The sequence below is a fragment of the Rhinatrema bivittatum genome, chromosome 4 (genome assembly GCF_901001135.1).
Source record: "Rhinatrema bivittatum chromosome 4, aRhiBiv1.1, whole genome shotgun sequence".
NCBI classification, from domain to species: Eukaryota; Metazoa; Chordata; class Amphibia; order Gymnophiona; family Rhinatrematidae; genus Rhinatrema; species Rhinatrema bivittatum.
The window spans coordinates 407,576,308-407,604,086 of record NC_042618.1 but is presented as its reverse complement, the minus strand read 5'-3'; the positions used below and the strand labels follow the sequence as shown (position 1 = coordinate 407,604,086).

The following is a 27,779-nucleotide window of genomic DNA, read 5'->3' as shown; positions in this document are numbered from 1 at the left end:
GCATGCATGTTCATTATGGAAACCCCCAAAACCTGATTGGGTTGTGGCCCTCAAGGACCAAGTTTGCCCCCCCCCCCCCCCCACACACTATAAGCCATGGTCTTTCCCTTTGAAACATCTCGGTAGCTTTTGTAGAGATCTTCAGGCAAATCCAGCAGTGCTGTTTAAATGTCTTGGGCCCTGTCCATTCCTTTCCAAAGTAAATAGGCATCTGTACGTTTTTAATTAAGAGCTTAGTTCTGCAAGCCGGCAGACGTGTGGTAATTTGAGGACACCCGTCAACAGCTAAACAATATATTTGAGTCGGGAGGTCCTTTAGGGCATATTCAGTTCTCATTCCCGCTGCTGCTGAATCTGTTATTATAGGAGACTGTAGGCATACTATCACAGTGTGTGTTCATTCCTCCCTGCCTATTACAAAATTCCTCGGGGTTCTTTGTGATGGACTCAATAGTTTTCCTGATGTACAGCAAAATCACACAAGGTTGGGCGCTTAGTATGACCTGGTGATGTTGACCAGTGTGTGTAATGCTATTTTCATGAATATTGTCACTTGCTTTCAGTGATGTTGATAGTGACATTATGAAGATATATATATCTTTATATATATTTTTTTTTTATTTTTTTTTTTGGGCCTGCTAGCCTGCACCTGTTTTCCTAATGGCTGCAGCTAACAGTGGTTCATTGCCACATCCAAAAACCATCTTGTTTGGGTCAGAAGCTGCTGTGTGCTAGATGCTGAGTACCCAGGTGAGCAGAACAGCTGTATTTTTCCCAGCTTGTAGAAGAGCGCAGATTAAAGGTGGAGGGGATTCAAATATACCAGACTCTTTTTTTTTTTTTTTTTTAAACCATTTAATTTACAAGAGGTTTATTTTTTTGGACTTTGCAGTTTCCTCTTCCTCCTTTAATTCTTCTCGCTCCACTGGAAGCAGGGCTGGGATCTGGCACAACCGCCCAGGAGCTTTTATGTATCCTCCCAACTTACTTGAGTCCAGTCATTGTGCCCTCGAATGGGAGCCCTGTAATCATGGGCCCTGGATCTGGCCACTGGGTCTCCCCCCGAACCAGGGAGTGGAAGACCTGCGCCCCCTCACATAGCATTTGCTGCAGAGCCACTGGGCCGGCCTGGTTTACAGGAGCTTTTATTAATGATTCTCTCAGTCCATGGACCTACCTTAGGCACAAACGGGTCGATACAGTACAGTGCGCTCCGGAGCGCACTGTTAACCCGCCATTGGATGCGCGTTTTCCCTTACCCCGTATTCAGTAAGGGGCGGAAAACGCATGTCCAACCCGCCAATCCTAATAGCGCCCTCAACATGCAAATGCATGTTGATGGCCCTGTTAGGTATTCCCGTGCGATTCAGTAAGTAAAATGTGCAGCCAAGCCGCACATTTTACCTTCAGAAATTAGCGCCTAACCAAAGGTAGGCGCTAATTTCTTCGGGCACCGGGAAAGTGCACAGAAAAGCACTTTATTAAGTCGGAGGTCCCAAAGGGTAAAAAAAAGTTAAAAAAAAAAAAAAAAAAGAAAAAATTTGAAGTCAGCCGGCGACTGTCGGGTCGAAAACTGGACACTCAATTTTGCCAGCGCCCAGTTTCCAAGCCCATGGCTGTCAGCGGGCTCGAGAACCGACGCCGGCAAAATTGAGCGTCGGCTGTCAAACCCGCTGACAGCCACCACTCTGGGCCAAAAGGAGGCGCTAGGGACGCGCCAGTGTCCCTAGCGCCTCCTTTTGCCCGTTTCTACCGCCGGGCCTAATTTAAATACTGAATCGCACGCACAGGAGAGTGGCCTGTGCGCGCGCCGCGCCCGCTCTCCCGCGGACTTTACTGAATCGGCCCGAAAGTGAGAAAATCCCAACCATCATTCCATCCCGTCAATAAAAATATCATTAATAATCAGTGTATTTGGGATTTTTATGTGCGCGTTACCCTTAATAAATGGATGTACATAAATACTCATAATAGCTTTTTTTTTTTTTTTTTAAGAAATGAGAAAGGCCTATCACAGTTATAAAATATTTGGTGTCTGCTGCAGGTGGAAGCCCAAGCACGTGATAGACAGATGTATCTGAAATATACAATATTACTGTGCTGGGAGAGTTGCCAAATCCCAGACAGGCTGCTGCTAGCAAAAGCTAGAAGGAAAAGCACCCAGGGGAAGAACGTACCAAATAATTGCTCCCAAAGATACACACACTGAGCACCTGTTTGCAGCCACCGAGCAGGTACTGTAATTAAAAAGCAAGAGGTTTGGAGTTTTTTTTCTGTCCTGGATACGGTTTCCTCGGAATATTTTATTTGCAGGTTCCCTAGTGGTTCATTGTCTCTTGATGTGTCATGCCAGGTTCTCGCAGGTTTTACATGGTCTGCGATGTGTCCCACAAAGGAGCGAAAGTGCCCATGTTTTACAAGTCTTTCAAACACAGTGATGCAAGCGAAATAGCATAGAAAATATAGAAACAGTTCTGCTGAAAGAGAGGCCAAATGATTGTACCTAGAGACGTGGTTTCAGACGAGGCCTGATGCAGGGATGGTTAGGAGGTAACGGGGGTTATCTTTTACCCTTGTCAAAAGAAAGTGGTTGTGACATTGAAAAGCATGAGTTACAGCCATGACCCTTTGGAAAATTGCTATGAAATATTAGAAATTGGTCAGGTACAAATTCAACGCGCGGCCCAACTGCAGAAAGAATTTTTATCATGGTCACAGAAATCGGGAGATCCCCTAGCACAGGGTTGGCAAGCTCGGGCACACATGCACTTGGTGCACAGCTGACACGCTGAATTCCAACACCGCAAGCAATCTGAAAAATCGTCGGCTGGCTGTGCTAATCTCATGGTGGCACAGGGTCCACACAGAGAGCCCGTGAGTTCTGGAAGTGCTGGTGGTGCCAGCGATCGGGATGAAGCAGGTTGGAAGGCAGACGCTACAGCTTAATGGGGGATCCCCCTCATGGCAGAGCAACCTGGCTATTAGCGATGCTGACTTGTTGGGGAACTGGGTCTATAAAAGTGGCAGATCTGACCCAGTACTGCTGGGTGCAGTGCACAGAGGTATCGATGCACAGGAGGCGAGCCTCTCCCAATGGAAAGAAGGCTCTGGAGCGATGGGTCATGGGATGAGGGTGAAAGGGACATCTCTCCCACCCCTACTACCACCGCAAATTGTGAGTTTTACATTTTAGTTATGACTGCATGTCATTAACTACAAATATATGAAACAAATGTAGAGGTGAGCGTTACAAAGTAAAGGTGGGTGTTTTGTTTGTATGTTTTATTCTGGTTTTATTATGATGGTAAATCGCTGTGGGCTTGGTACTGTCAGCGAGTAATAAATGTACATTTTAAATAAATATCCTAGTGAGTGAGTGATTACTGCATTACACTCGTACAAATACAGAAAACAGAATAGAGTTAATTTAACATTTATTTACATTTTCTTTGTAGCCTGTTTTTTGCGTGATCTTGTAATGCTGTAAATTTTCCTTTCCTTCTTTACATAAATCCTGAGAAAATACTGTGCAGTCCTTGTACGCTGAGCCCAGTGTCAGTCTGCCTTATTAAATTCAGGAAGTTCTACGTGAAGCCAGCCAAACGCGAGAAATAATCATGGGGTATCTAGCAAAATTCTTCTCCAAGTACTGAAGTATTCATCTGATTTAAAAAAAAATATATATATATATAGATACTTGGTCAGCCCAGTGGTAAATGCATTGTAGCACCATACGAGGGACCTGAGTTTGATTCATGATCTGGCTTCTGCTCCTAGGGTCAGCTAGGGCTGGGGATGATGAGAAGACGGCCCTTGCAGACCCTGAAGGCTGAGGAAATCTCAGTTCTGGCTCAGTGACTCTCACCTAGTGGCCAGAGTTTGGGCTCATGTTAGCCAAGCTCTGGAGGGAGCCGTGGTTTGCAGCCCCTGACTGAAGAGCGTCACTGCGATGGCTGACCTGAGGGTGCGGGGCAGATATAAAATAAGAGCAAAACCCTGAGTAGCGGTGGGTGAAGGCTCATGGTAAGGGAGTCCAGTAGAGGTTGATCCTGACTGAGCTGGAAGCCCAAAGGAGCAGAAGGAAACTAGCGGGGCAAAAAAAATAAATTAATTATACATACCATATTTCACATATTGTACACACCATATATCACATCTTATACATACCATATATCACAGATACCATTAATTAATACTGTTTTAGTACCAGCTGAAATGTTGCTTGACCTTTTTTGTAGCATCATGTAACAGCTGCTTTTCCTTCTAACATACGGCAAGTGCAAGCAAAATAAATGCCCATGGTCAGATCTGCAAGTCATTGGATAACTTCAACAGTAGCACAGGGGGCAATAAACTGCCCACATTGTTGCAGACCCCACGGGGACTTTCTACCTGTGGGGTTCGTACCAATAATCAATGCAAAACTGCACGGGTTGTTTTGCTCTGATTATTCCCCCCTCCCCCAAAAAAAAAAAATTATGTATGTGATCTGTATGCTATAAATAAATGTATTTTCTAGTGATCCTGCCTTCAGTGATTCCTTTCACCAATGTCTGGACCCAATTAAAAATAATAATAGTAATGAACTCTGGGCGGTCCCTCCTGGCAGCTTGTTAATGGTGCCACTGCCTACAAACAGCACTGAATGTTGTCTCTGTTCTCCAGGACTGCGTGGAAGCTGCTACGGGCTATTTGCTGTACAGGATGCAAGAGGACATCTCAAATTTGCATCCTCCTGTTTATTGTGCAGTTAAAAGACACTGCTAAGCTTAAATTAGTATTCGGAGCAAGGATAGTAATGGTGGTGAAAAAGAGACCAATTGCCCCTTGCATTCTGCTCCGTCTTTGGAAGTTATAGTGCTCTGAAGAAGCCCTGTACCTAAATATATGTTGAAAAGATAGTTCTGTGCTGTGTTTTCTCTATTGTGCTGGTGCTGGTAGGAGAGTGTCTGATGGTTCAGGCAGTTATTGAAATAATACATTTTGGAGTGTGTTCGCATTTGCTGGATGAAGCGTGGGTAATTTTTCTTATTCCAGATCAATAGCGTGGGACTCTCTTCAAAATGACTTTATATTGACTCTAGGGTCAAAATGCCCTCCCCACTATTGATCCTCTGATGCATAATCACTTTTAGCTTAGCAAGTTAGCCTATGCTATGAAGGAAAATGAAAACAGGCCCAGCATACATCGCTTAAATAAAATATTTTCACTGCATTTGAAAAATTGGTCTTCTAAACCTCCCTAATAACTCATTTTGATGTGGCCTTTCTCCCTGTCTAGGAAGTCGACCTGTACAGAATGAACAGCCAGGACAAGCTCGGTCTCACTGTGTGTTACAGGACGGACGATGAAGATGATACAGGAATTTATATAAGTGAGGTAATTGGGGGCATGGGAGTCCTCTGTATTGAACAGTGTAATGCCTATACTATACCAGCCCAAATCATTTCAAACCTGCCCTAACAGATGGTGGTAATACTCAATTAATTAATTACAAGGGAAGGGATACTATACAATATAGTATGTTGTAGTGTGATAAAATACATGAACATTCAGTTAAGAGATCTGGAGTCTCTTGCAACTGTCATGCTATCACAAACCGCCCTACATACAGTGATACGAGAAGAAAAGAGCTTGCATCTGTATGGTTGCAAACCTGAATTTCAGATATTTTAACGCAGTTTAAAGTTTGCCATCCTCACTGCTTCCGGAATCTAGACGTACAGGCACTACTTGCAGGTGCACAAACCCCTAGTGCAGCTTTTATTCTGTGTAAAACTACAAAACTGTTGTGTCTTCATTTTTCTCTCCCCTTTTTGGGTATGGCAAAGGGACTTTGTAAATAATGATTGTGTTTGGGAGTCAAGAAACTTGAAAGTGTTTCTTGTTCATGCGAAAATGCTATTTTAAAGGATGCCCCTTAGCAAGTTTACAGCTTGTTTACTCAGCTTCTCAACAGCGTTTGGACATACTGCTTGTGCTCGGATAGTGCAAGGGGCAACCATCTCTGGATATGTGCCTGTGCATTTTTCCTTTACCCTCTTGTCTATTAAAAAAAAACAAAAAACCATTGAGCCAAGCATCCCCATATCTATTCAGAGTACATGTGAGAAGCCCAATTGGGAGGCAGGTAGAAAGAGGCATTCCCCTTCCTGCTACCTGCACATTAAACGCAGTCTCTAACAACTGCCACCAAAGATTCGGGAAGACTCCACATTTGCTTGGGATCATAATGAGCCCACGTTGCTTTCAACCCAATCCCATATTATTTTTTACTATTTTCTCCTGCAGGTCTCGTTGGTCTTTAGTAAGATGATCAGATGGCTGCATGGCATAAAGGACAGTGCTGGGATTTTCTCCCTTTGCATCTGTAGACTTGGAATTCTTCCTTAAAAAAAAAAAATCGAAAAGGAAACTGGAGTTTCAAAGCCATTGATGCAATGGGAGTCAAATCAGCACTGCCTCAGCCTGTTCCTTATGACATTTGGTCACCTTAGTCTTAAGCCAGCCCATATAGAGACAATGTAGTCATTATGACTTTGGTATAGTTTCCCATCATAAGTGCCTAAGCTAGTGCCAGTTACTGGAGAAGGGTGAGAGAGAGGAAAATATGAAAGTGTGAGGCATAATCATGTGAAGATTACGGTACTACCCCCCCTTTTTAAATCCTGAAGTCCTCTTCCTTATGAAGACAAAAATATTGCAGTGATCTCAATAACTGCGAGAGCAGCATCAGGCAGTTTGGCAGCCCGGCAGGAGGTCCGGTTATGGGAAGTACTTAAACAATATTTGCTGCCATGAGCTGCTGAAACGGTAGCAACTTCAGCAATCTGTCTTTACTTAAAAAAAAAATCAGAAGTAAACCGCAAGCTCCTTTACCAGCTGCTGTGCTCCGAACATAGTCCTTTCCCACCCCCACCCCCCATTCTTCAGCTGTTAATTGCAGATAATTAAATTTATGCTATTAGCACGTTCAGAGAACTTGTTTCAAATATTATTAATTAAACAAACTGCATACATAGAAACAGAATATGGTGGCAGAGATGGACTGTAAGGCTCATCTTGCCTGCCTATCTTTATTCTTGGTGCAATGCCACAGATCCCAGTTGACATCTTGCTTTCCCTTCACATCTTCACAACTAGGGATCCTCCGTGTGCCATTTCTGGGATGTCCTATAGTGGAGGATCTGGTTCCATCGCTATAAGCACATCATCCATCCCCCCCTAACGCAGATTAGTAATGACTGTCTTTGTTTAGCTAAGAATGTGCATTCATTTAAAATAAATGGCCAATCCAAAACAAATATGCCCCATTCGTTTGATTCGTTGAAACCCGAAAACAAATGAGCACAACCCATGAATGAAACATATATCATTAGTTTCATTCGTTTTCGTTTTCCTATAGAAAAGCATTGGCTGCATTGTAAAAAATAGAGCCTGCTTGCCTCAGGCTCAGGCTGGTCATGTGGGAGTCTCAATAGCAACCAACCCTAATGCCTATGATTTATGTGTGAGGTCAGAGAATAACCGGGATCTGTTGTCAAGGAAACCAGACTGACAAAGTAAGGGAACATATCAGAATGAAGCATATTTCTAATTCAGTGAATCACTGGTCTGTCTATTCTTCTTATAGTATGTGCAGACTGTTTCAGCTTGCATTTGAAGCTGTCTTCCATTGGAGACACCTGCTTATGCTCTTAGCTGTTGAATTGAACTCTGTATTACACTGAGTGTTGTGAATCAACATTGCGCTTTTGTTCAAGATTAGAAACATTCCATCCTTTCTAATCCTTTTGGCTACTGTCCTGCTGTATTCATTTGCACAGGTTTTAAATTTATATTTAACATCTCACTGTCTCTGCCACTGACCAAGAAGAAGGTTTGTGTTTTCCAGGACTTTCTCCCTCCTGAGGAAAGGCAGGCTGCTGGCTGCAGTGATTTAATTTAATTTTAAACCTGCTGCTGTGAACCAGTGTAGTGCCAATGCTAGTAGCTACCTGTGCCACAGTACCCAAGATAGAGAGGCTGTTTTAACTCTCTGTCTGGGTCTGTGTGTACCAGTCAGTGTATCCACAAAGATGTATCTATGATGCCAGTCACCACCATAGGTACATCCAGACACTTTTTGGATTAATTGTGTTACTGCATTTAGTGTATGGCTGTGCTATGTACTACTCATGCACATAATCATATTAGAACATTATACCATTCTTTACTTTTTCTGTGTGTGGGTGTACTGTGCCGTGCACTAGTCAGCAGAGCAAAATACAAAAATAGTACTGTAGAGTATTCTCTCTGTTTGTTGTTCAACTTTACACACAGAGTGATCACTTTAGTCAGTGTCGCACACACATCCACATCATTGAAAATGACGTCAATATTCAAAGCTCGTTCAGAGCTATTGAGCCGGCTAAGCAGCGTCCGCTGAATATGTACCCATGTTCAGCAGCTGCCACTTAGCCATATATGTCCCTTATGTGTCTATAACGTACACACAAAATAAGTAAGTGTGCAGTGAGAGGATCAGGAGCAGAGCGAGTTAGATGTATAACTTATATGCCTAACTACCGATATTCAGAGTTAGGCTTATAAGTGTACTTCTAAGTTTAGGCACCCCATAGACCAGGTCTAAGCTTAGCCAGGTAGAGCTATCCGGCAAAGTATGAGTATATCCAGCGGCCTAGCCGTGCTGCTGAATATATCGTAACTTAGATAAATTATATCCAGGTAAGTAACTTAAACAGCCAGCTTTGAATATTGACCTCAAAAAAGATAAAAACATCTTTTGTCCAGTATTTAAATTCCAATAAGCAGGCACTGCAGCTGATAAAATCCCATCAGCCTGAAACCGGGCTGTAGAAGTTCAGAAAAATGGTAAAAACTTTCTTCTTTTAGCAGGCATTTGATATATGTATGTATGTGAAGAGCTAATATGACTATGATGAGCTGTGATTGTTTTTTTTTTAAGAAGCAAGAGATGGGTTTACTGCATAATGGTTAGACTAAATACCAGGCATTATGATTGTTGTGTATTGTATTCTTTTAATCGTATATTTATATGTGCTGCAGCTGTGAATGTTTTAATTGAAAACCATCTATAAATGTTGATAGGTGGTTAATACATTTTTTAAAATAAATAAAGGGACCAGAGGCCGTGGCAAGCCCACAGTTGTTGGACGAGGATTTGTTTGCAAGACAACAGTGAGCTCCCCCCAAACAAAATAGAGGGAATTTTTCAAATCCAAAATGTCAGCAGGAGAGGAAGGCATGTGAAGCCACAAGAAAATTAAATTTGGGGAGGATATGCAAGCCCCATCTGTGTCTCTGCCAGACCCTGTTGCTTCGTCGGAGAAGGAAAGGGTAGGCTGTGGCACTAGCAGCCGCAGGGTGCAGGGTACCAGTGCCTGAAAGTGGAGGTGGTGAAACCTAAAGTACCCACAGTGTAATCCATTAGTGCAGGAGAGGCCGTAAAAGCAGTTTTGTCATCCTCGTCCTCTGAATCAGTGTGAAAAGAATCTCCCTTTAAAGGGTTTCCTGAACCAGAGGTGGGAGAGGTGTTAGCTGAAGACTCTGTATTAGGAGGATTAGTCAATAGTGTCAGCCTCCACTTCATGATGGAAGAGAGAGAGGCAGGAGCTGATGATGGTGAGGGAGGGCAGGCCCCCCCCCCCCCCCTTTCTCAGGCTCCATCTGTCTCCGCCATCACTTCAGTGGCAGCATCATCCACCCCCAAGGATGCAGACAAAGAGGCAAGGGATCAGGAAAGAAATCTGTGATCTGGAGCCATTTTCAAATGAGGGAGGACCCATGCTTTGCACGTTGTAACTATTGCATGAAGGACATCAGCCGAGGGAGGCAACTGGCCCATTTAAGTAATTCTGGGATGGAGCATCACCTAAAAAAGCATAAGAACATAAGAAATTGCCATGCTGGGTCAGACCAAGGGTCCATCAAGCCCAGCATCCTGTTTCCAACAGAGGCCAAAACCAGGCCACAAGAACCTGGCAATTACCCAAACACTAAGAAGATCCCATGCTACTGATGCAATTAATAGCAGTGGCTATTCCCTAAGTAAAATTGATTAATAGCCATTAATGGACTTCTCCTCCAAGAACTTATCCAAACCTTTTTTGAACCCAGCTACACTAACTGCACTAACCACATCCTCTGGCAACAAATTCCAGAGCTTTATTGTGCGATTAGTCTTTTTTTCTCCGATTAGTCTTAAATGTGCTACTTGCTAACTTCATGGAATGCCCCCTAGTCCTTCTATTATTCGAAAGTGAAAATAACCGAGTCACATCTACTCGTTCAAGACCTCTCATGATCTTAAAAACCTCTATCATATCCCCCCTCAGCCGACTCTTCTCCAAGCCTCCAAGACTCTTCAGCCTTTCCTCATAGGGAAGCTGTTCCATCCCCTTTATCATTTTGGTTGCCCTTCTCTGTACCTTCTCCATCACAACTATATCTTTTTTGAGATGCGGCAACCAGAATTGTACACAGTATTCAAGGTGTGGTCTCACCATTGAGCGATATAGAGGCATTATGACATTTTCCGTTCTATTAACCATTCCCTTCTTAATAATTCCTAACATTCTATTTGCTTTTTTGACTGCTGCAGCACACTGAGCCGACGATTTTAAAGTATTATCCACTATGATGCCTAGATCTTTTTCCTGGGTGGTAGCTCCTAATATGGAACCTAACATCGTGTAACTACAGCAATGGTTATTTTTCCCTATATGCAACACCTTGCACTTGTCCACATTAAATTTCATCTGCCATTTGGATGCCCAATCTTCAAGTCTTGCAAGGTCCTCCTGTAATGTTTCACAATCCGCTTGTGATTTAACTACTCTGAATAATTTTGTATCGTCCGCAAATTTGATAACCTCACTCGTCGTATTCCTTTCCAGATCATTTATATATATATTGAAAAGCACCAGTCCAAGTACAAATCCCTGAGGCACGCCACTGTTTACCCTTTTCCACTGAGAAAATTGACCATTTAATCCTACTCTCTGTTTCCTGTCTTTTAACCAGCTTGTAATCCACGAAAGGACATCGCCTCCTATCCCATGACTTTTTAGTTTTCGTAGAAGCCTCTCATGAGGGACTTTGTCAAACGCCTTCTGAAAATCCAAATACATTACATCTACCGTTTCACCTTTATCCACATGTTTATTAACCCCTTCAAAAAAGTGAAGCAGATTTATGAGGCAAGACTTGCCTTGGGTGTGTTCCATTAAACCATGTCTTTCTATATGCTCTACGATTTTGATCTTGAGAATAGTTTCCACTATTTTTCCCAGCACTGAAGTCAGGCTCACTGGTCTATAGTTACCCAGATCACCCCTGGAGACTTTTTTAAATATTGGGGTTACATTGGCCACCCTCCAGTCTTCAGGTACAATGGATGATTTTAATGATAGGTTACAAATTTTAACTAATAGATCAGAAATTTCATTTTTTAGTTCCTTCAGAACCCTAGGATGCATACCCATCCGGTCCAGGTGATTTGCTACTCTTTAGTTTGTCAATCTGGCCTACTACATCTTCCAGGTTCACAGTGATTTTGTTCAGTCCGTCTGACTCATCACCCCTGAAAACCATCTCCGGAACTGGTATCTCCCCAACATCCTCATTAGTAAACACAGAGGCAAAGAATTCATTTAGTCTTTCTGCAATGGCCTCCTCAATATACATCATCCTCTTCAATATACACCTGAGGATGGTAGTAGTAGTAGGCAGGGGGCCCCTTCTGCAAGCCAGAGGATGTTATTTGAAAAGAAGACGAGTGTTCCTCAAACTGCTTCCAAGTCTTCAGCTCCTGGCAGGCCAGCAGCAGTAATCCCCAGCCCACAATGGAGGAAATGGTGACATATCCTATTCAACAAAACTGGGGCCTGCACATCCTGCTGCCTCCTAACTTGTCTACATCAACAATACTGGGGCCTGTCACACCATGCTGCCTCCTCCTGACTTGTCCCCATGAACAAAACTGGGGCCTGTCACATCCTGATGCCTTGTAATTTGTCCCCATCAAAAATACTGGGGCCTGTCACACCCTGCTGCCTCCTGATTTATCCCCATGAACAAAATTGGGGCCTTTCACATGCTGCTGCCTCCTGACATGTCCTAATCACCAAAACTGGTGCCTGCAGATCCTGCTGCTTCCTGACTTGTCCCCATCAACAATACTGAGGCCTGTCACACCTTGTTGCCTCCTGACTTGCCCCCATGAACAAAACTGGGGCCTGTCACATCCTGATGCCTTGTAATTTGTCCCCATCAAAAATACTGGGGCCTGTCACACCCTGCTGCCTCCTGATTTATCCCCATGAACAAAATTGGGGCCTTTCACATGCTGCTGCCTCCTGACATGTCCTAATCACCAAAACTGGTGCCTGCAGATCCTGCTGCTTCCTGACTTGTCCCCATCAACAATACTGAGGCCTGTCACACCTTGCTGCCTCCTGATTTGTCCCCATGAACAAAACTATGGCCTGTCACATAGCATGGCATGCCTCCTAACTTGTCCCCATCAACAATACCGGGGCCTATCACACCTTGTTGCCTCCTGACTTGCCCCCATGAACAAAACTGGGTCCTGTCATACATTGCTGTCTCCTGACATGCCCCCATCAACAAAACTTGGGCCTGTCACATTCTGCTGCCTCCTGTCACATCAACAAAAATAGGGCCTGTCACATTCTGCTGCCTCCTGACTTGTCACATCAATAAAACTGGAGCCTGTAAAATTCTGCTGTTTCCTGACTTGTCACCATCAACAGTACCGGGACCTTTCACATCCTGCTGCCTCCTGACTTGTCCCCATCAACAATATTGGGGCCTGTCACACTTTGCTGTTTCCTGACATGTCCCCATAACAAAGCTTGGCCCTGTCACGCTTTCCTGTCTCCTGACATGTCCCATTAAGAAAACTGCTTTTCCCCAAATGCCACCACCAAGGCATGACTCCACTCATTTCCTCTGCCTCCTTTTCCTCAAATACAACCACTGAGGCATGACTCCACTCATTTCCTCTGCCTCCTTTTCCTCAAATACAACCACTGAGGCATGATTTCACTCAGTTCCTCTGCCTCCTTTTCCTGAAAAGCCACGACCGAGGCATGATTCCCCTGATCTCCCCTGCCTGCTTCACTCCAAATAGTTGTTACAGATTAACAGGCAGCGGAAAAATGAAATCATGTCTCGGTAGTGGTATTTGCCAAACTCCACTGGGGCATGACTCAACTGAGATCCACTGCCTCCTTTTCTCCAAGTACCACTACTGAACTAACTTATCATTTATCACCCTGTCTTACTCCAGTTGTAACCACTGTGGCCTGAGACTTACAGCTGCGACATGCCATGCTCCAACCATAACCATTGTGGCCCAAGACTTACAGCTGCTGCATACTATGACCCAACAATAACCACCGTAGTCTGACATTTACAGCTGCGGCATGCCATGCTCCAACCATAACCACTGTGGTCTGAGACAGCAGCGGCATGCCATGCTCCATATATAACCACTGTGGTCTGAGACAGCAGCGGCATGCCATGCTCCAACCATAACCACTGTGGTCTGAGACAGCAGCAGCATGCCATGCTCCAACCATAACCACTGTGGTCTGAGACAGCAGTGGCATGCCATGCTCCAACCATAACCACTGTGGTCTGAGACAGCTGCGGCATGCCATGCTCTAGCCACCATACCAAAGCAGTCTTAGATAAGCTCAGGATCCATTTTTTACTATTTGCAAATAGATTTTGCTGTCCCTAAGAATGTTACAGTCTCTGCTTGCATGGGTATTGTACAAGTGCTACATGGACCTGGCTCTGACAACACCACAGCTTTGGGGGTGTTGCTCTGCTGCTACAACTCCACTTTTTATAAATTATTCACAAACACCACTTCTGCTGCCGGCGCTCCAAACCATTCTTGCCAAGTTATGGTGCTTGTTCGCTCCCCTCTTCTGTGCATGTGCAAGCACTGGGGCAAACTCCTTTGAGGGTGTTATGGCAACCCTTCTCGCTGCACTGCTCTGCTCTGCTCCTACCATTGCAATTTCTAATTATATACCAGCACCACCGCTGTCGCTGCCATTCCAAGCTGATCTTGGGACCTTAGAGTGCTTCCCAAACTGTTCCAGCTGTGGTCAAGGTTCTTGCCAAATCCTCTTCTCCTTCAATACTTGCCCACTTTTCATCTTTCCCTAGCCATACGTTGTTTTGCAAACTAACTAAAACTCTGGCTTTTAATACCATTCTTATCTTCGTCTATGGTACTATCCTTCTTATCATCTCTTGTTCTTGCCATGGCTATCTTTTCTTCTGCATACTTGCTGCACCACTCCATGAATTGTAACTGATTTCATGGCCCACTCGCAGTTGCACTGTCCTGCGCACTTGGGTACTTATGACGTGTGTGGCTTGGCTTACTCCATGCCACAAACATATGCTACTGGACTGGTGGATCAGCTAGGTGCAGCTATGCTTTGATAGGGAGAGGCATCCCCCTCTCCGGTTGTCTGTATACTTGAATGGAATGACTGGCATGTCCCATGCCACTCTACCTTGATGATATGGCCCTCATCCTACACCTTCAGATCCTTGCGCCACTCTGCCTTCCCTCCATGCAGAGATTTTATGCCTTGGGGTTCTTGACTTCTTTCTGCCACTGTACCTTCCTGGCATATCTGAAGGTCTTCTTGCCAATTTGGGATGCTGCTGTGCACTTCTCCTATGATTTTGAAATCTCAATACCACTCTTTATGATTCTTGGTCCCTTCATCTATACCTTGGGTTTTTTCCTGCCATGTTTTCTGGTTCGTTTTCCCTTCGTGGTACCTTAAGGTGTTGGTGCCACTTTCAGTGTCACTTTGCCTCTCATGGTGCCATTGAGTGTTCATGACACACTAGTGCTGCGCTGGCATCCACTTTTTGTACCTTGGGATGTCCTTCCTCCTCTTGTAGCTTCTTTGCTCTACTCATGTTGTTTTAGAGAACTCCTGCCAAACCTGTAAGCCTGGTACCTCTTTGCAGGGCCTTAGACTAATATTTATGCCACATTTGATGCCATTTTGTCACAATATAAATATCTTGCAGTTCTTTTCCACTTCTGATGATTTCTTCTCATAAGTTTCATTAGAATTGATAAACAGATCACTATTCTGGAGCCCAGAATAGACTGCAATCCTTCTTGCATAGCTTTTAATGGAAAACTAATGAAACAAATAAACACTTTTTTTTTTATATTGAAACTAATGAAACGAATATGGGTCCCATTGAAATGAATGAACCAAAATACATTTTTTATTCCGCACATCTTTAATATTAACAAGATTTAATATCCTTTGTTGACTAGATTGACCCCAACAGCATTGCTGCTAAGGATGGCCGCATACGGGAGGGAGACCGTATTATCCAGGTATGTTCCTCAAAATGTGATCGGTTAACGTGTGCACCCAGCAGTTAAAGCTCTTCCAGGATACCGCAGTAAGAATTTTCATGTAAACACAGGATTTTAGAAAAATAAAAACAGGAGCTGGCAATAATTAACAACAATCCATCAAGTTTCTTAGTTTTTGGCATCTACAGGGAACTGAAAACCTGCAGTAGAAGTGCATGTAAATAAGAGCATAACACTTGCCATACTGGGTCATACCAAAGGTCCATCAATCAAAATATCCTGTTTCTAACAGTGGCCAAATCAGGGCACAAGTATCTGGCAGGATCCCAAGGGTTAGATAGATTCCAAGCTGCTTATCCCAGGGATAAGAACTGGATATCTGCAACTCTACCTTAATAATGGGTAATGGACATTTCCCATAGGAGCTTATCAAAACCTTTTTTTAAATGCAGCTACACTAATATTTTATTTAATATTTTTGCTTTTTGATCCATAAGTTTCCTCCTGATTTTTTTGGGCTTCCAGCTCAGTTGAAACCAGACTTGGGATCTGGTGCCAGGGGCCTTCATTTTCCACTACGCAGGCATTTTTTTTCCTTATTTTATATCCCCTCCCCACCCACCCCCAAACTTATAGTCATTGCGGTGAGGGTCCTTGGCCGGGGCTGTGCACCAGGACTCCTTCCGTAGCCCTGCTGTCATGGGACCTAAATCCAACCACCAGGTGGTGCTCTGACTCCCTGCCCCCCTGAGCCTGTTAACATTAGCTCTGCAGCATCCCCCAAACCTAGGCTGAGCCAGGAACTGAAGGCAGGTCCCACAGCATATCACTGACACTGAGCCACTGGGCTGGCCCAGAGATGCATGGGTTTAAATTGAAATGTAATTCTTTTCCTAATTTGCTGTTTGTCTTTCAGATCAATGGCATAGAAGTACAAAACCGGGAAGAGGCTGTGGCCCTTCTTACGAGGGAAGACAGCAAGAATATCTCTTTACTCGTTGCCAGGCCAGAAATCCAGGTACCTTGCCCTCCAGAGTTAAGAAACTGAGGACGGGAATCCTCTCTTTATGTTGACTGGAAAGAAAAAGCTGATTCTCTCATTGTCTCAGGAAATCTTAATGTGACAACTTTCGAATCTATCACAGACTCACACATTGAGTTCCACCTTCAAAATTTTCAAAACCTAGACCAGGACTTCCCAAACCTGTCCTGGCAACCCCATAGCCAGTTAGGTTTTCAGGATATCCACAATGTATACTCATAAAATAAATTTACATGCATTGGAAACCCACTATATGCTAATTTATTCCATGCATATTCATTGGGGATATCCTAAAAACCTGACTGGCTGTGGGGTCCCCAGGAAGTCCTGACCTAGATCATATGACAGGTTTTGAATGCTAAGGACTCCCCAACCAGTTGGTTTTCAGGATATCCACAATGAATATATATGAGATAAATTTGCATATACTCAGTCTCTAATGTATATACATTTATCTCATTCATAGTCATGGTGGGCAACCTGAAAACTTGACTCACTGTGGGGTCCCCAGGTCAGGTTTGGGAAGCTTTCATTTAGGCATCACATACACGTCTGCCTTGACCCCTCTTCTCACCCAATTCCATCGAACCTCCTAGATCCCCTCTCTCAATCCTTCAGTACTCCCATATCCCCACACCATCCCCCAACTCTTCTTCACCCATCTGCTTCCAGCCTGGTTGTTATCTGGAACACTGCCCTGTGCCCTTACCAACATGGTATCCCAAGGATTCAGGAGCCCCTTTATTTTAAAACCTTACACATGCTAGCCCAAATAACAAATCTTCCCACAGCAACTGTTGCACCCTCCTCCCCAACACACACCCATCCCACCCATATGGGAGGGTAGGCAGTTCTTGCTCATCTCACATGACCGGAAGGCACCTTTTCACTACCGTCCTTTTTAACCATCACCTGCCTGTGGCTGATTTCACCCAAGCACATTGTTCAAGTTTGGCAGAATGAACCACAATACTAAGAGATGACTTTTCTGCCCCCTTTCCCCAGACCTCACTGCGTCATCTCAGTCAAAGCTGATTGAATCAGTGCTTGGCTGTATCAGTGCCTGAAGAAAAGTAACCGAGTGTAAGACAGGATACATAAAAAAAAAAACCATGTTGTATAGAAAGAGCATCTACCTGTTCAGGTGGGCTTAAGTAATCAAACCCACAGAAAACGTTTTTCCAGTCGGGGTTAGGGGAAAAGAAGAACAATAAAAGTATTAAGAGCCCATGTGTCGGTTTGCTGGCACGGTTTTGAAGTAGCTCACCTTTTGCTCAAGGATTTAATTTCCTGCTAATTCTGGTAGGGAAATAATCCCACTGGAAGCTAAATGTTCGCAAAAGAGCACTGGGAGGCTTTTGCCAGATTCTTGAGTTTAGCAGTTTGACTGCTTTTGGATTTGCCTGGAGCTTTGCAGCCTAAAAAACTCTCTAATTTACCCATTTACAAGCCATTCTCTGATTGCTGCCCTGATGAGGATAAGATGGCCTGGCAGAAGGTCCTTGTTTGTAAGCATGGATCCAGCCCACAGAATTACTGTGGGGTTTGGATTTTACTAGGAAGCATCACTGGTAGGTCTGGCAACCTTTTGAGAATTATCCCTGGGAAAGGGGTCTAGGGCTTTTTCATCCATTCATGACATATATTTTGAGTTCTGAAAAGCACTGCACGAAACCTTCTGTAAAAGAAATTCTAATAAATGATTAAAAAGAGAAGGACTGTTTAGTAAAAACCTCACCTCCTTGGTGGATGTGCACAAAGATTTGATTTGATTGTTTTTTCATGTTTTGCATTCCCACCCTTGATTTTGGCATCCAGTGAATACATTGATAAAAGATCTAAAATGCATGTGTTTATATTATGTTCTTCTTTTGCTATAGAGGAAATATGTGCCAGACTTCCCCACCTCCCCAACAGTATTCATTCTTGTAGACATCGACCAATGACCCACAGTGTTCTGGGCAGAGCTCCTATGCTGCTCCTATAACTTGCACTGAAGGAGAACAATCCATTTGAATTGTATATTAATGTCAATCTTTGTTCCTTTGACAAGACTTTGATGTCATTTATTTGGTTCTCTTTTGCTCAGCTGGATGAGGGATGGATGGACGATGACAGAAATGATTTTCTGGATGATCTGCACATGGACATGCTAGAGGAGCAGCACCATCAGGCAATGCAATTTACTGCCAGCATGCTTCAGCAGGTAAGAGGGTTTGGTGACACTGCATTGTCAACGCACTTATGTTCTTTTGGACACGCATTTATCTGATTAAACTAATCCACAGTTTTAATGGAACTCTGACTTTGCAAAGGTAGAACAAAGTAATCAGGATTATTACTGTTTGAAATATGTAAAGATTTTTCCTGCCTCCACACCGGCCAGGGATGTAGTGTACTGCAGGGCAGCAGACTGGGGTTTGAGTCTGCAGTCTGTCTATCCCAGGAGGGAAGGAAGGCAGCTGCTGCCATGGGGCGAGTTAAAGAGTAATGCTGAGAGATTGTCTTAGAGGAGACAGCCCTCTAGCCGGCGGGGATTCCTGGTTCCAGCTTCTGGGGATTTAAAGAGGGAAAAATTGGGATAAAATAGGTAATAATATACCCTATTATAAAGAGAACATAAAATCCCAGCTTTTCACAGCTATTCTGTACAATTCTCTACCATCATTAAGTTAGGTAAAGTCATGACTTATGGGCACAGTGTGCAAGTAGAAGGAAGTGAATGTGATTGGGGATCAATATGGGATATGCAGTAGTAACAGATTTTTAGTTAACTAGTTGAGATGATGAAAGTGGAATTTGGATGTGGTTTACATTTTTTGTAGGGAAAATCCTGAATATTATTATTTATTTCATTATTTATAAATCATTAATGTCAAGACCTCAAACGACATGCAATAAAAACATACATAAAAATATACAAATATACAGCACAAAAAACCATCAATGACAGATATAAACCACTGTCAACCCTACCACCACCATCTAATTCCAAACGTGCTTCATAATTAAACCATGTTCTGGAGTAGAATAGCCCGTAGATTAATCCTATCCCAGACTGTCTCTTGCAGAAATGCTTGTCTGAATAAGAACGTTTTTAGCAGGCCTTTAAACATCTTGGTATTGAAAATATGTATCAGGTTTTACTGCTAGGAGCATTTGGACAGCTCCCTACAATTTGTCAGTGGAAAATCTGTTTGTGGGAAACACAATGTCAGAGAAGAGGGGTGACAACAGAAAGCCAGTTATAAATGTACAGTGTTATATCATAATGCTAGAAGTCCCATGCATGTCTTCATCTCTTTGCTAGATATTATTGTTCAGATAAACTAAAAGAATTCAGAGTCATTCAGAGTCAAATATGGAGTATTCTTCATGATCAAATAGCAAATTAACTAATTTTTAAGAGTAAAATAGCTGACCTTTGCCTTGTTCCTCATATGATTCCCATTTTGTTACAACTTCGCTTGCAAAATAGAACACTTTTCTTTATTTCTTTTTTTATTTAAGAAAAAACTCGAAGAAGATGGAGGTACCACAGACACAGCAACAATTCTGTCTAACCAACATGAGAAAGACAGTGGTGTTGGACGTACAGATGACAGCACACGAAATGATGAAAGCTCAGAGCAGGAAAACTTACCTGATGATCACACCACTTCCTCCAATACTCTTGGAAGCCAGAAGAAGCTGACGTACAGTCAGGACACACTAGGGAGTGGAGATATGCAGTTCAGCAATGAGTCATTTATCTCAGCGGACTGCATGGATGCAGATTTTCTTGGCATTCCAGTGGATGAATGTGAGAGATTCCGTGAACTCCTGGAGCTCAAGTGCCAAGTGAAAAGTGCCAATCAGGGCAGTTTGTATTACCAGAATAGTACAATGGAAACCAACAAAAGTGACCAGGAAAGCGTTGACAGAGAGTTAGAAATGTTGAACGAAGAACTACGAAGCATTGAGCTGGAATGCTTAAACATTGTTAGAGCTCACAAAATGCAACAACTTAAAGACCAATACAGGGAGTCCTGGATGCTACATAACAGTGGATTCCGTAACTACAACACGAGTATTGATGTACGCCGGCATGAGCTCTCAGATATTACGGAACTGCCGGAGAAATCGGACAAGGACAGCTCAAGTGCCTACAATACTGGGGAAAGCTGCCGAAGCACACCTCTTACTCTGGAAATGTCTCCAGATAACTCGCTGCGCAGAATGGCAGAAGCTACCAACTGTGCGAGTAATGAGGGAGCAGCAAGCTCTCCACTGGTGTATGGAGCCTCCCAGAAAGATTTGCTGCCTAATCCTGAGAATCGGGAATCTAGCCCTGCCAGATATCCTTCTGCTAATGAATCTGGCCTCAGCAAGCCAATGGATTGCAAGGAAAAGGAAACAGAAGCAAGCAAAAATTCCCACAAAGTGGCTGGATCTTTTATGACCCCATACCATCACTCGCCATACAAGCACGCCCATATCCCTGCCCATGCCCAGCATTATCAGAGCTACATGCAGCTGATCCAGCAGAAATCCGCCGTGGAGTATGCCCAGAGCCAAATGAGTCTGGTCAGCATGTGCAAAGACTTGAGTGCTTCGAACCAGCTGGAACCTCGAATGGAGTGGAAGGTGAAGGTGAGGAGCGATGGCACCCGTTACATCACCAAGAGGCCGGTAAGGGACCGGCTGCTGAGAGAGCGTGCCCTGAGGATCAAGGAAGAGCGTAGTGGGATGACCACAGATGACGACGCCGTGAGCGAGCTGAAGATGGGTCGCTACTGGAGCAAGGAGGAGCGGAAACAGCATGTGCGCCGGGCCACAGAACAGCGGAGGCGACGCGAGTTTATGATCCAGAGCAGGCTGGACTGCTTGAAAGAGCAACAAGGCGCCGAAGACAAGAAGGAGATGAACATCATAGATCTCAGCCACAAAAAGATGATGAAGAAGAGGAACAGAAAGATTTTCGATAACTGGATGACAATCCAAGAACTGTTAACCCACGGCACGAGATCCCCCGATGGGACGAGGGTATACAATTCCCTCTTATCAGTGACTACTGTATAATGGCAATGCCTGAATTTTTGTAAATAAAAAAAAAAGACTACCAGTGGGGTAGAAATTTCTGCCTCGTTAAATGTGGCAAGTTTTTTTGTACATATATAAGATAAATACGATCTTTTGTGTTCATAGTCTAAAATGCTTAAATATTCAACTTTGGGTGTCAGAACTCTGTATTTTAATTGGCGGTGAAGCATCACCCATCCTAATATTTCAAGGCAATATTATTAAGCAGAGCTTTTTGGAATTATGATTGTACTTTTTTATTTACCTGTTATCTTTTACATAAAGCTTTTAAATACCAGGAGGATTTGTAATCATAGTTACACAAGTAAATGCGCATAGGCCATTTTACCTAAACTACAAAACCATTTGTCAATATGAAAATTATTTTTTATCAAGCTGCATTTTGCAATTTCCTTAGGCTGTGTATACTTTTATATACCATTTATATTTACTGTGGTACCAGCTCCAGTCGGTAAGTGACTTGCGAGAGATTTCGTTTCACTGTAACATCAAAGTTGTATCAAATCAGCAGACTTTACAAAGATCAACATTTAAACTTTTTTCTTTTTTTTTTTTTTTACTATTTCTATAAAAACGTATCCACAGCAGAGTACTCTGCTCTGCCGCTTTTAAGGGAAATGAAGGCTTGTGTGCGAACATTATCCAGATTGCTTAAAAGAATTTGCATGTACAGAAAATATGTTTAAAAGACTGAAAAACAAAAAAAAGTGTCCTTTAAAAAACTGTAGGAACTGCGTGGTAGTTTTATTTGTATTGAATTTAACATAAGCAATTCCCTGCCCCCCTTCTCCTCCCCTGAGTCACAAATAGGTACAAACAGTAAGGGCAATTAAGAGGAAAAATAAATTATTGTTTTGTACCTAATGAGGTTTGACATTATTTCCAAACACGACTCATATTTGTGAACGTGAATTTTCAGGATTTTAGTGAGGATGGTTATCATGCTGTGTGGGTCAGCACGATCTGAAGAAGTTTTCAGCTGGTTCTTAGACCATGTTCACTAGGGACGAGTGCCCTCTCTATATTGCCCTTTGCTAAAATAAATATTCTTTATTGATATGGTGAGCTCTATATCATTACGGCAACAATTCAACTAATTAACAGATTGAAGGCATTTTTCAAGTCATCTCTGCAGGTAAAGCCATGCTATAGCCAGAGAAATTGGCTTTAGAAAGTCACCTGCCCTATATGCGGGTAGAAGTATAACGCAGGGCCTCTGTGTACGCACTTTCAGCTGTAGTGTGGGGGGAGGGGAGGTTCCTCTTTACACAACTATCTTTGAATTTTCAGAAGCATGTACAATTTTTCTTAGAACTATCCGGACAAATTAGCAGATGTAAATGTGTACGGGTAGTTTTCCTGGTTTAACTATACCTCTCTGAATAATTTTTGCAAAATAACTTTGCAAGCGTACAATTGCACGTGGAAAAACAGCAAATGTGCGTTCAAATTTGCAAATGCGATTACATGTGCTCTGTGCCGTTTTTCCATGTGTCGTTGTGCTTGGGAAGGGATTTGCAGTTTTGTACATTGGCCTCCAAGTGTGTTGCACTCTGTGTGCTGGTAGATCTTTTAGAAAGCTATGACTCCTTTTTCTTGAGACAATCAAAGATGGGGACCTGCATGGGCTCAAAAGATCAAGTCATGCAGTCTCTTTTGCTTTTAATCTTGTTTGGTAAAAAAAAAAAAAAAAGGTGCATATATATATATATACACACACCAAAAAAGTGTAAACCAACCAAACTTGAATATACAAAGTGGAAAAAATGAACTGGGCAGAGAAAAACATAAGAATAGTGATGCTAGAATCCCATCCTAATTTCAACACCTTATCCTTGAAGCAAAAAATACATATTATATATGAGCTATTCCCCCCCCCCCCCTCCCTTAAATTCATGCATTTGGTTACTTCCTGTCTCTCTATATATTATAGATATACATACATAAGAACAGGCGTGGATTTGTCATTGTCTGAGGGTCATTAGCCGAGTAGTCTCAAAAAAGGCATCAGCAAAGCCTCTCATGATCCAGCAGATATCAGTAATTATCGTTCAATCTCAATGCTTTCTTTCGTAGCTAATGTGATAGAGAATGCAGTTTTATCTCAATTGAATGAGTTTTTAGAAGGAGAATCAAGTTTTAGAACAATATCAATTCGGTTATATCCAGATTGTTGAGTTAAGAAACTCTTCTTGACTAGTATTGACACAATAAGGAGGGGTTTTGATCCTGTAATGATTTTATTGGTGGTAACTGCAGCATTTGACACTTTCAACCATGGAGTTTTGTTATATCAGCTGACCCAAATAGAACATAAGAAATTGCCATGCTGGGTCAGACCAAGGATCCATCAAGCCCAGCATCCTGTTTCCAACAGAGGCCAAACCAGGCCACAAGAAACTGGCAATTACCCAAACACTAAGAAGATCCCAAGCTACTGATGCAATTAATAGCAGTGGCTATTCCCTAAGTTTAATTGATTAATAGCCATTAATCTCAGATAATAGGAATCTTGGAGACCATTTATAAATGGTTTCAGACTTCACCGGAACAGCATTCATTCAGATTTCCATAACCTGCATAGTGGGATGCTGCAAGGTTCCGCCCTTTCGGCCATATTGTTCAATATTTATATGGCACCATTGTGTACATTGTTATCAGGTCTAGGAGTCTGCTACAAGTTGTATGCTGATGATGATGATCAATTTTTCATTCCTAAACGTTCTTTCTGGCATGCTACCTAGAATTTACGCTCCATTTGTTTGTCTTCTGTTAGAGAATGGTTATCTCACAGTTGATTAATGATTAGCATTAAACTTGAAGACGTTAGGTATCATTATTTTAGAGAGATTTCCTGATCCCAAGGCTCCAATGGTTTTTAATATTGGTGATGTCTGTTTAAATATAAAGTGGCCATGTTAATCCATATATTAATGGTGAATAATCAAGCCACTCCATGGTTCAGTGCTTTATTTTGAGTGTATCCCCCATCACGTGCTCTACATTCAGTAAGTAGAGGATTCCCTCCCCTAGGTCACTTCTTTTCCCCTGGGCAGGCACCAGCTGTGATCTCTCTCCATGGGGAGGGACCCGGCAGCAGCAGGAACTTCTCCCGAGCTGAGGCCTGAGGATGGCAGCTCTTCCTGGGTTGTGGAATACTGCCGTCTGGGCCGGTGCTTAGCTCTTTTGCTGCCCTGTTTGAACAATTACTGTGCTGTCCACCACCCCCACACCGTGTCCCCCAGTTCATTCATCTCCCTCCAGTAATCTAAACTTTAAAATCTGATGTTTCTCTTATGGAACCCATGGTCAGTGCAGGGGTATTATATGCCCTAGGAGAACCTTAAAGCCCCACCCCAGCCCTTCAGTCACCCACACACACACTTAAAAATTATGCATTTATAATAACGGATTTTACATTAAAAAGAACATTCAGAGCACAGATTTTTAAGGTAAAATATCACTTACAGCAACCTGTATGTTATGTTTATTCGCACTGCTGTGGCACCAACCAGAAAACCCTGCAAAAATACCCATATGGTATTAGGCCTTTTGTAACACATGTTGGATGCGGGCTTGACCCTCAGAAAGCCATGACTGAACAATTACAATATAGTAAACCACCTATACCAAACCAGCAATAACTGCCAGCACTCAAACAATAACAATCTTACCTTTTAAAAAGTAATACTGCAAATACTACACCAGGTCCTAAAATACCAATACACCTCCTATTAGGAAAACAGAACAAGCCAAGCTGCTATAGATCAAACTGCACGCTAGCACAGCATTTCCCAACCAGTGTGCCGCAGCGAGTCCCCAGGTGTGGACCCCATCCTACAATGTCTTTTATAAACATCAAAGATGGGAGTGAGGCAGAAAAGAACCCTTTGCGTGTATGTGCGGCAGGAAGCAGATTCACGGCCATTGCGTGCGAGCGCTGCCAGCAGGAGGGATCAGTCAGAGAGAAAGAGAGAGCTCACTTTAAGAGGGAGAATATGACTGTATATATAATCTGCCACTGTAAGAGGGGCACTTTCAACTCAGGGTGGGTTTTGGGGGGGGAGGCACTGTTACGCTGATCTGCTTAGGGTGCTACACAGACCCTTGCACCGGCCCTGCTGCTGGTGGCAATTGAGGGAGGCCAAGAGCAGAGCAGCACACAATAGAGCTCACAACCTGCGCAAAAGTAAGGGAATGTTACTAAATAGAAAAGGGGCAAGAAAGAAAACTGTTTTCAGTCTCTGCAATGTACTTGTATGACATGAAATCCTTCCTATCTCTCTCTCTCTCTGCCACTCCCTCCACCAAACCTAATCTACAGAGCTCTTCTGTCGACCTTAGTTCCATCGTCCCATCATGGCCTTCCCCTTGCTCTTCCGTTCCATCATACTCTTCCCTTTTTCCATCCATGGAGGAATGGAATGGGGCAATGGAACTGAGGGCCACAGTTTAAGCAAACAATACATATAAAGTAAAAAAAATAGAGTACATTTTTTGTTTAATTAATAATAATGTGCTGGGGCCAATGAGGCGTGTGTTGTGCGGAGGGGGAAGGTCAAGGAGTGGGGACTGTCTGGTAAAGTCTGGTAATGCCATGAATTTTTTTTTTGTTTATGTAAGTGTGCCTTGGACTGAAAAAGGTTGGGGAAAACACTGCGCTAGCAGAATACCTCATCTCGGTCACACGTGCAGAACACAGGCAGACCATCACCAAATACAGAATTAAAAAAAAAAAGAGTTCATAAAAGTATAAATAAAAATGTGCAGAAAAGAATTGAACTGGAAACTGCGACAAGCCAGGCTGAACACAATGTAACAATGTAGAAACCATATCAACAAAAATAAATATTTCAAGACCAGAATAAAAATCCAATAATTAAAAACTCATATAAATTCAAATTTTAATTTCCCAAACGTTAAAATATTTCAAAACAGCAGACACGTCAAATAACAGCAAATAATTAAAACTAATAAAGATTTTTTTTTTTTAAACTTTAATTTCCTGTCCTCCTGAGATTGCTGTGGATTAGTGGGGATGGGAGGGCACACACTTTCTCCTCTCTCATATATTCACACACACTTTCTCATACATATTCATACTCACACACTCATGTTTCCTTTCTCAGATGCGCACACACACATACATGCTCCCTCTCACACATATGCTCATGCACACTGATGCACATTCTCTCTCCCACACACACACAATCTACCTCTTCCTCACGCGCCTTCTGTCTCGCACACCACACAAATATGTGCTCCATTTCTTACACGCATGGGCCTCACCTTTTTTCCACTTGCTCCCCCTGCGGCTCTGGGCCCACCTCTTCACTTTGGCTTCCATCCGGTTAGGATCCACTCCATTGGCTGCTGGTGGGATGGGGGCCACTGGGCAGCCTACAGTCTCACTGCCTCACCTCTTTCCCCCCTTTCCCTCACTGTCTTGGCTCTTTCTCACACTTTTCCCCCTTCTTCCCTCCCTCCCTCTAGATATTCTCCCCCCCCCCCCCCACCTCAATTCTTCCCCATCCCTGTCTCTCTAGAGATTCTTCTCCTTTTTCTCACCCCTTAGTGAGTCACTATCTCACCCTCTTTCCTCATTACCTTAGCTTTTGTCCCCTCTCTTCCTCTAGAGCAGAGCATTCCAAACTTTTCATGTTGGTGACACACTTTTTAGACAAACATAATTTCACGACACGGTAATTCAGTCTACTAGTAAACCAGAGGTTAAAGGTTAAACGAACGAAACATATTTCGACAATTTATGTATGTTTCCTTAAATATATACATAAATAAAATGTTTCACGACACAACCTATCTCATGAAAACCTTAAATTTATATTAAAAATATATATTCCAAGATTCATGTTATTGTTATAATTTATGAGAAACAATAATAAAACAAATTGTCTGTCCCCCACACACTCATCTCTCTCCTCCCCCCAGCACATGTCTGGCCCCCACACACTCATATCTCTCCCCCTCAAGCACATGTCTGTCCCCCCAGCACGTTTGCCCCCCACTCACTCATCTCTCTCTCCCCAGCACATGTCTGGCCCCCACACTCATGTACCTCGTCTTTTTGATTGTTGCCAGTTAAGTGCTTCACTCCCTTCCATGATCACCAGACACTGCTGCTTGCAGTCAGTACTCCTCATGGCCAGGCCTCATCGGCAGCAGCAGCCAATGCAAGGATGGCTGGGCTCGTTCCACCCACCAAGCCCCCCCAA

At 43.1% G+C, this 27,779-nt stretch overlaps 1 protein-coding gene across 6 annotated transcripts in view; it reads left to right on the top strand.

Moving 5' to 3' along the window:
• The window catches only part of PDZRN3 (PDZ domain containing ring finger 3), a 395,777-nt gene extending 373,367 nt beyond the window's left edge, over window positions 1–22,410 (top strand). For all 6 annotated transcript variants that reach the window (XM_029601102.1, XM_029601101.1, XM_029601107.1 and 3 more), the window contains 5 exons: window positions 5,282–5,380; window positions 15,378–15,440; window positions 16,339–16,440; window positions 18,554–18,670; window positions 19,975–22,410. In XM_029601102.1, coding sequence (XP_029456962.1) covers window positions 5,282–5,380; window positions 15,378–15,440; window positions 16,339–16,440; window positions 18,554–18,670; window positions 19,975–21,525 — 1,932 coding nt within the window. In that variant the 3' untranslated portion in view covers window positions 21,526–22,410. The remainder of the gene's footprint in view (window positions 1–5,281; window positions 5,381–15,377; window positions 15,441–16,338; window positions 16,441–18,553; window positions 18,671–19,974) is intronic.
• Window positions 22,411–27,779: the final 5,369 nt, after the last annotated feature.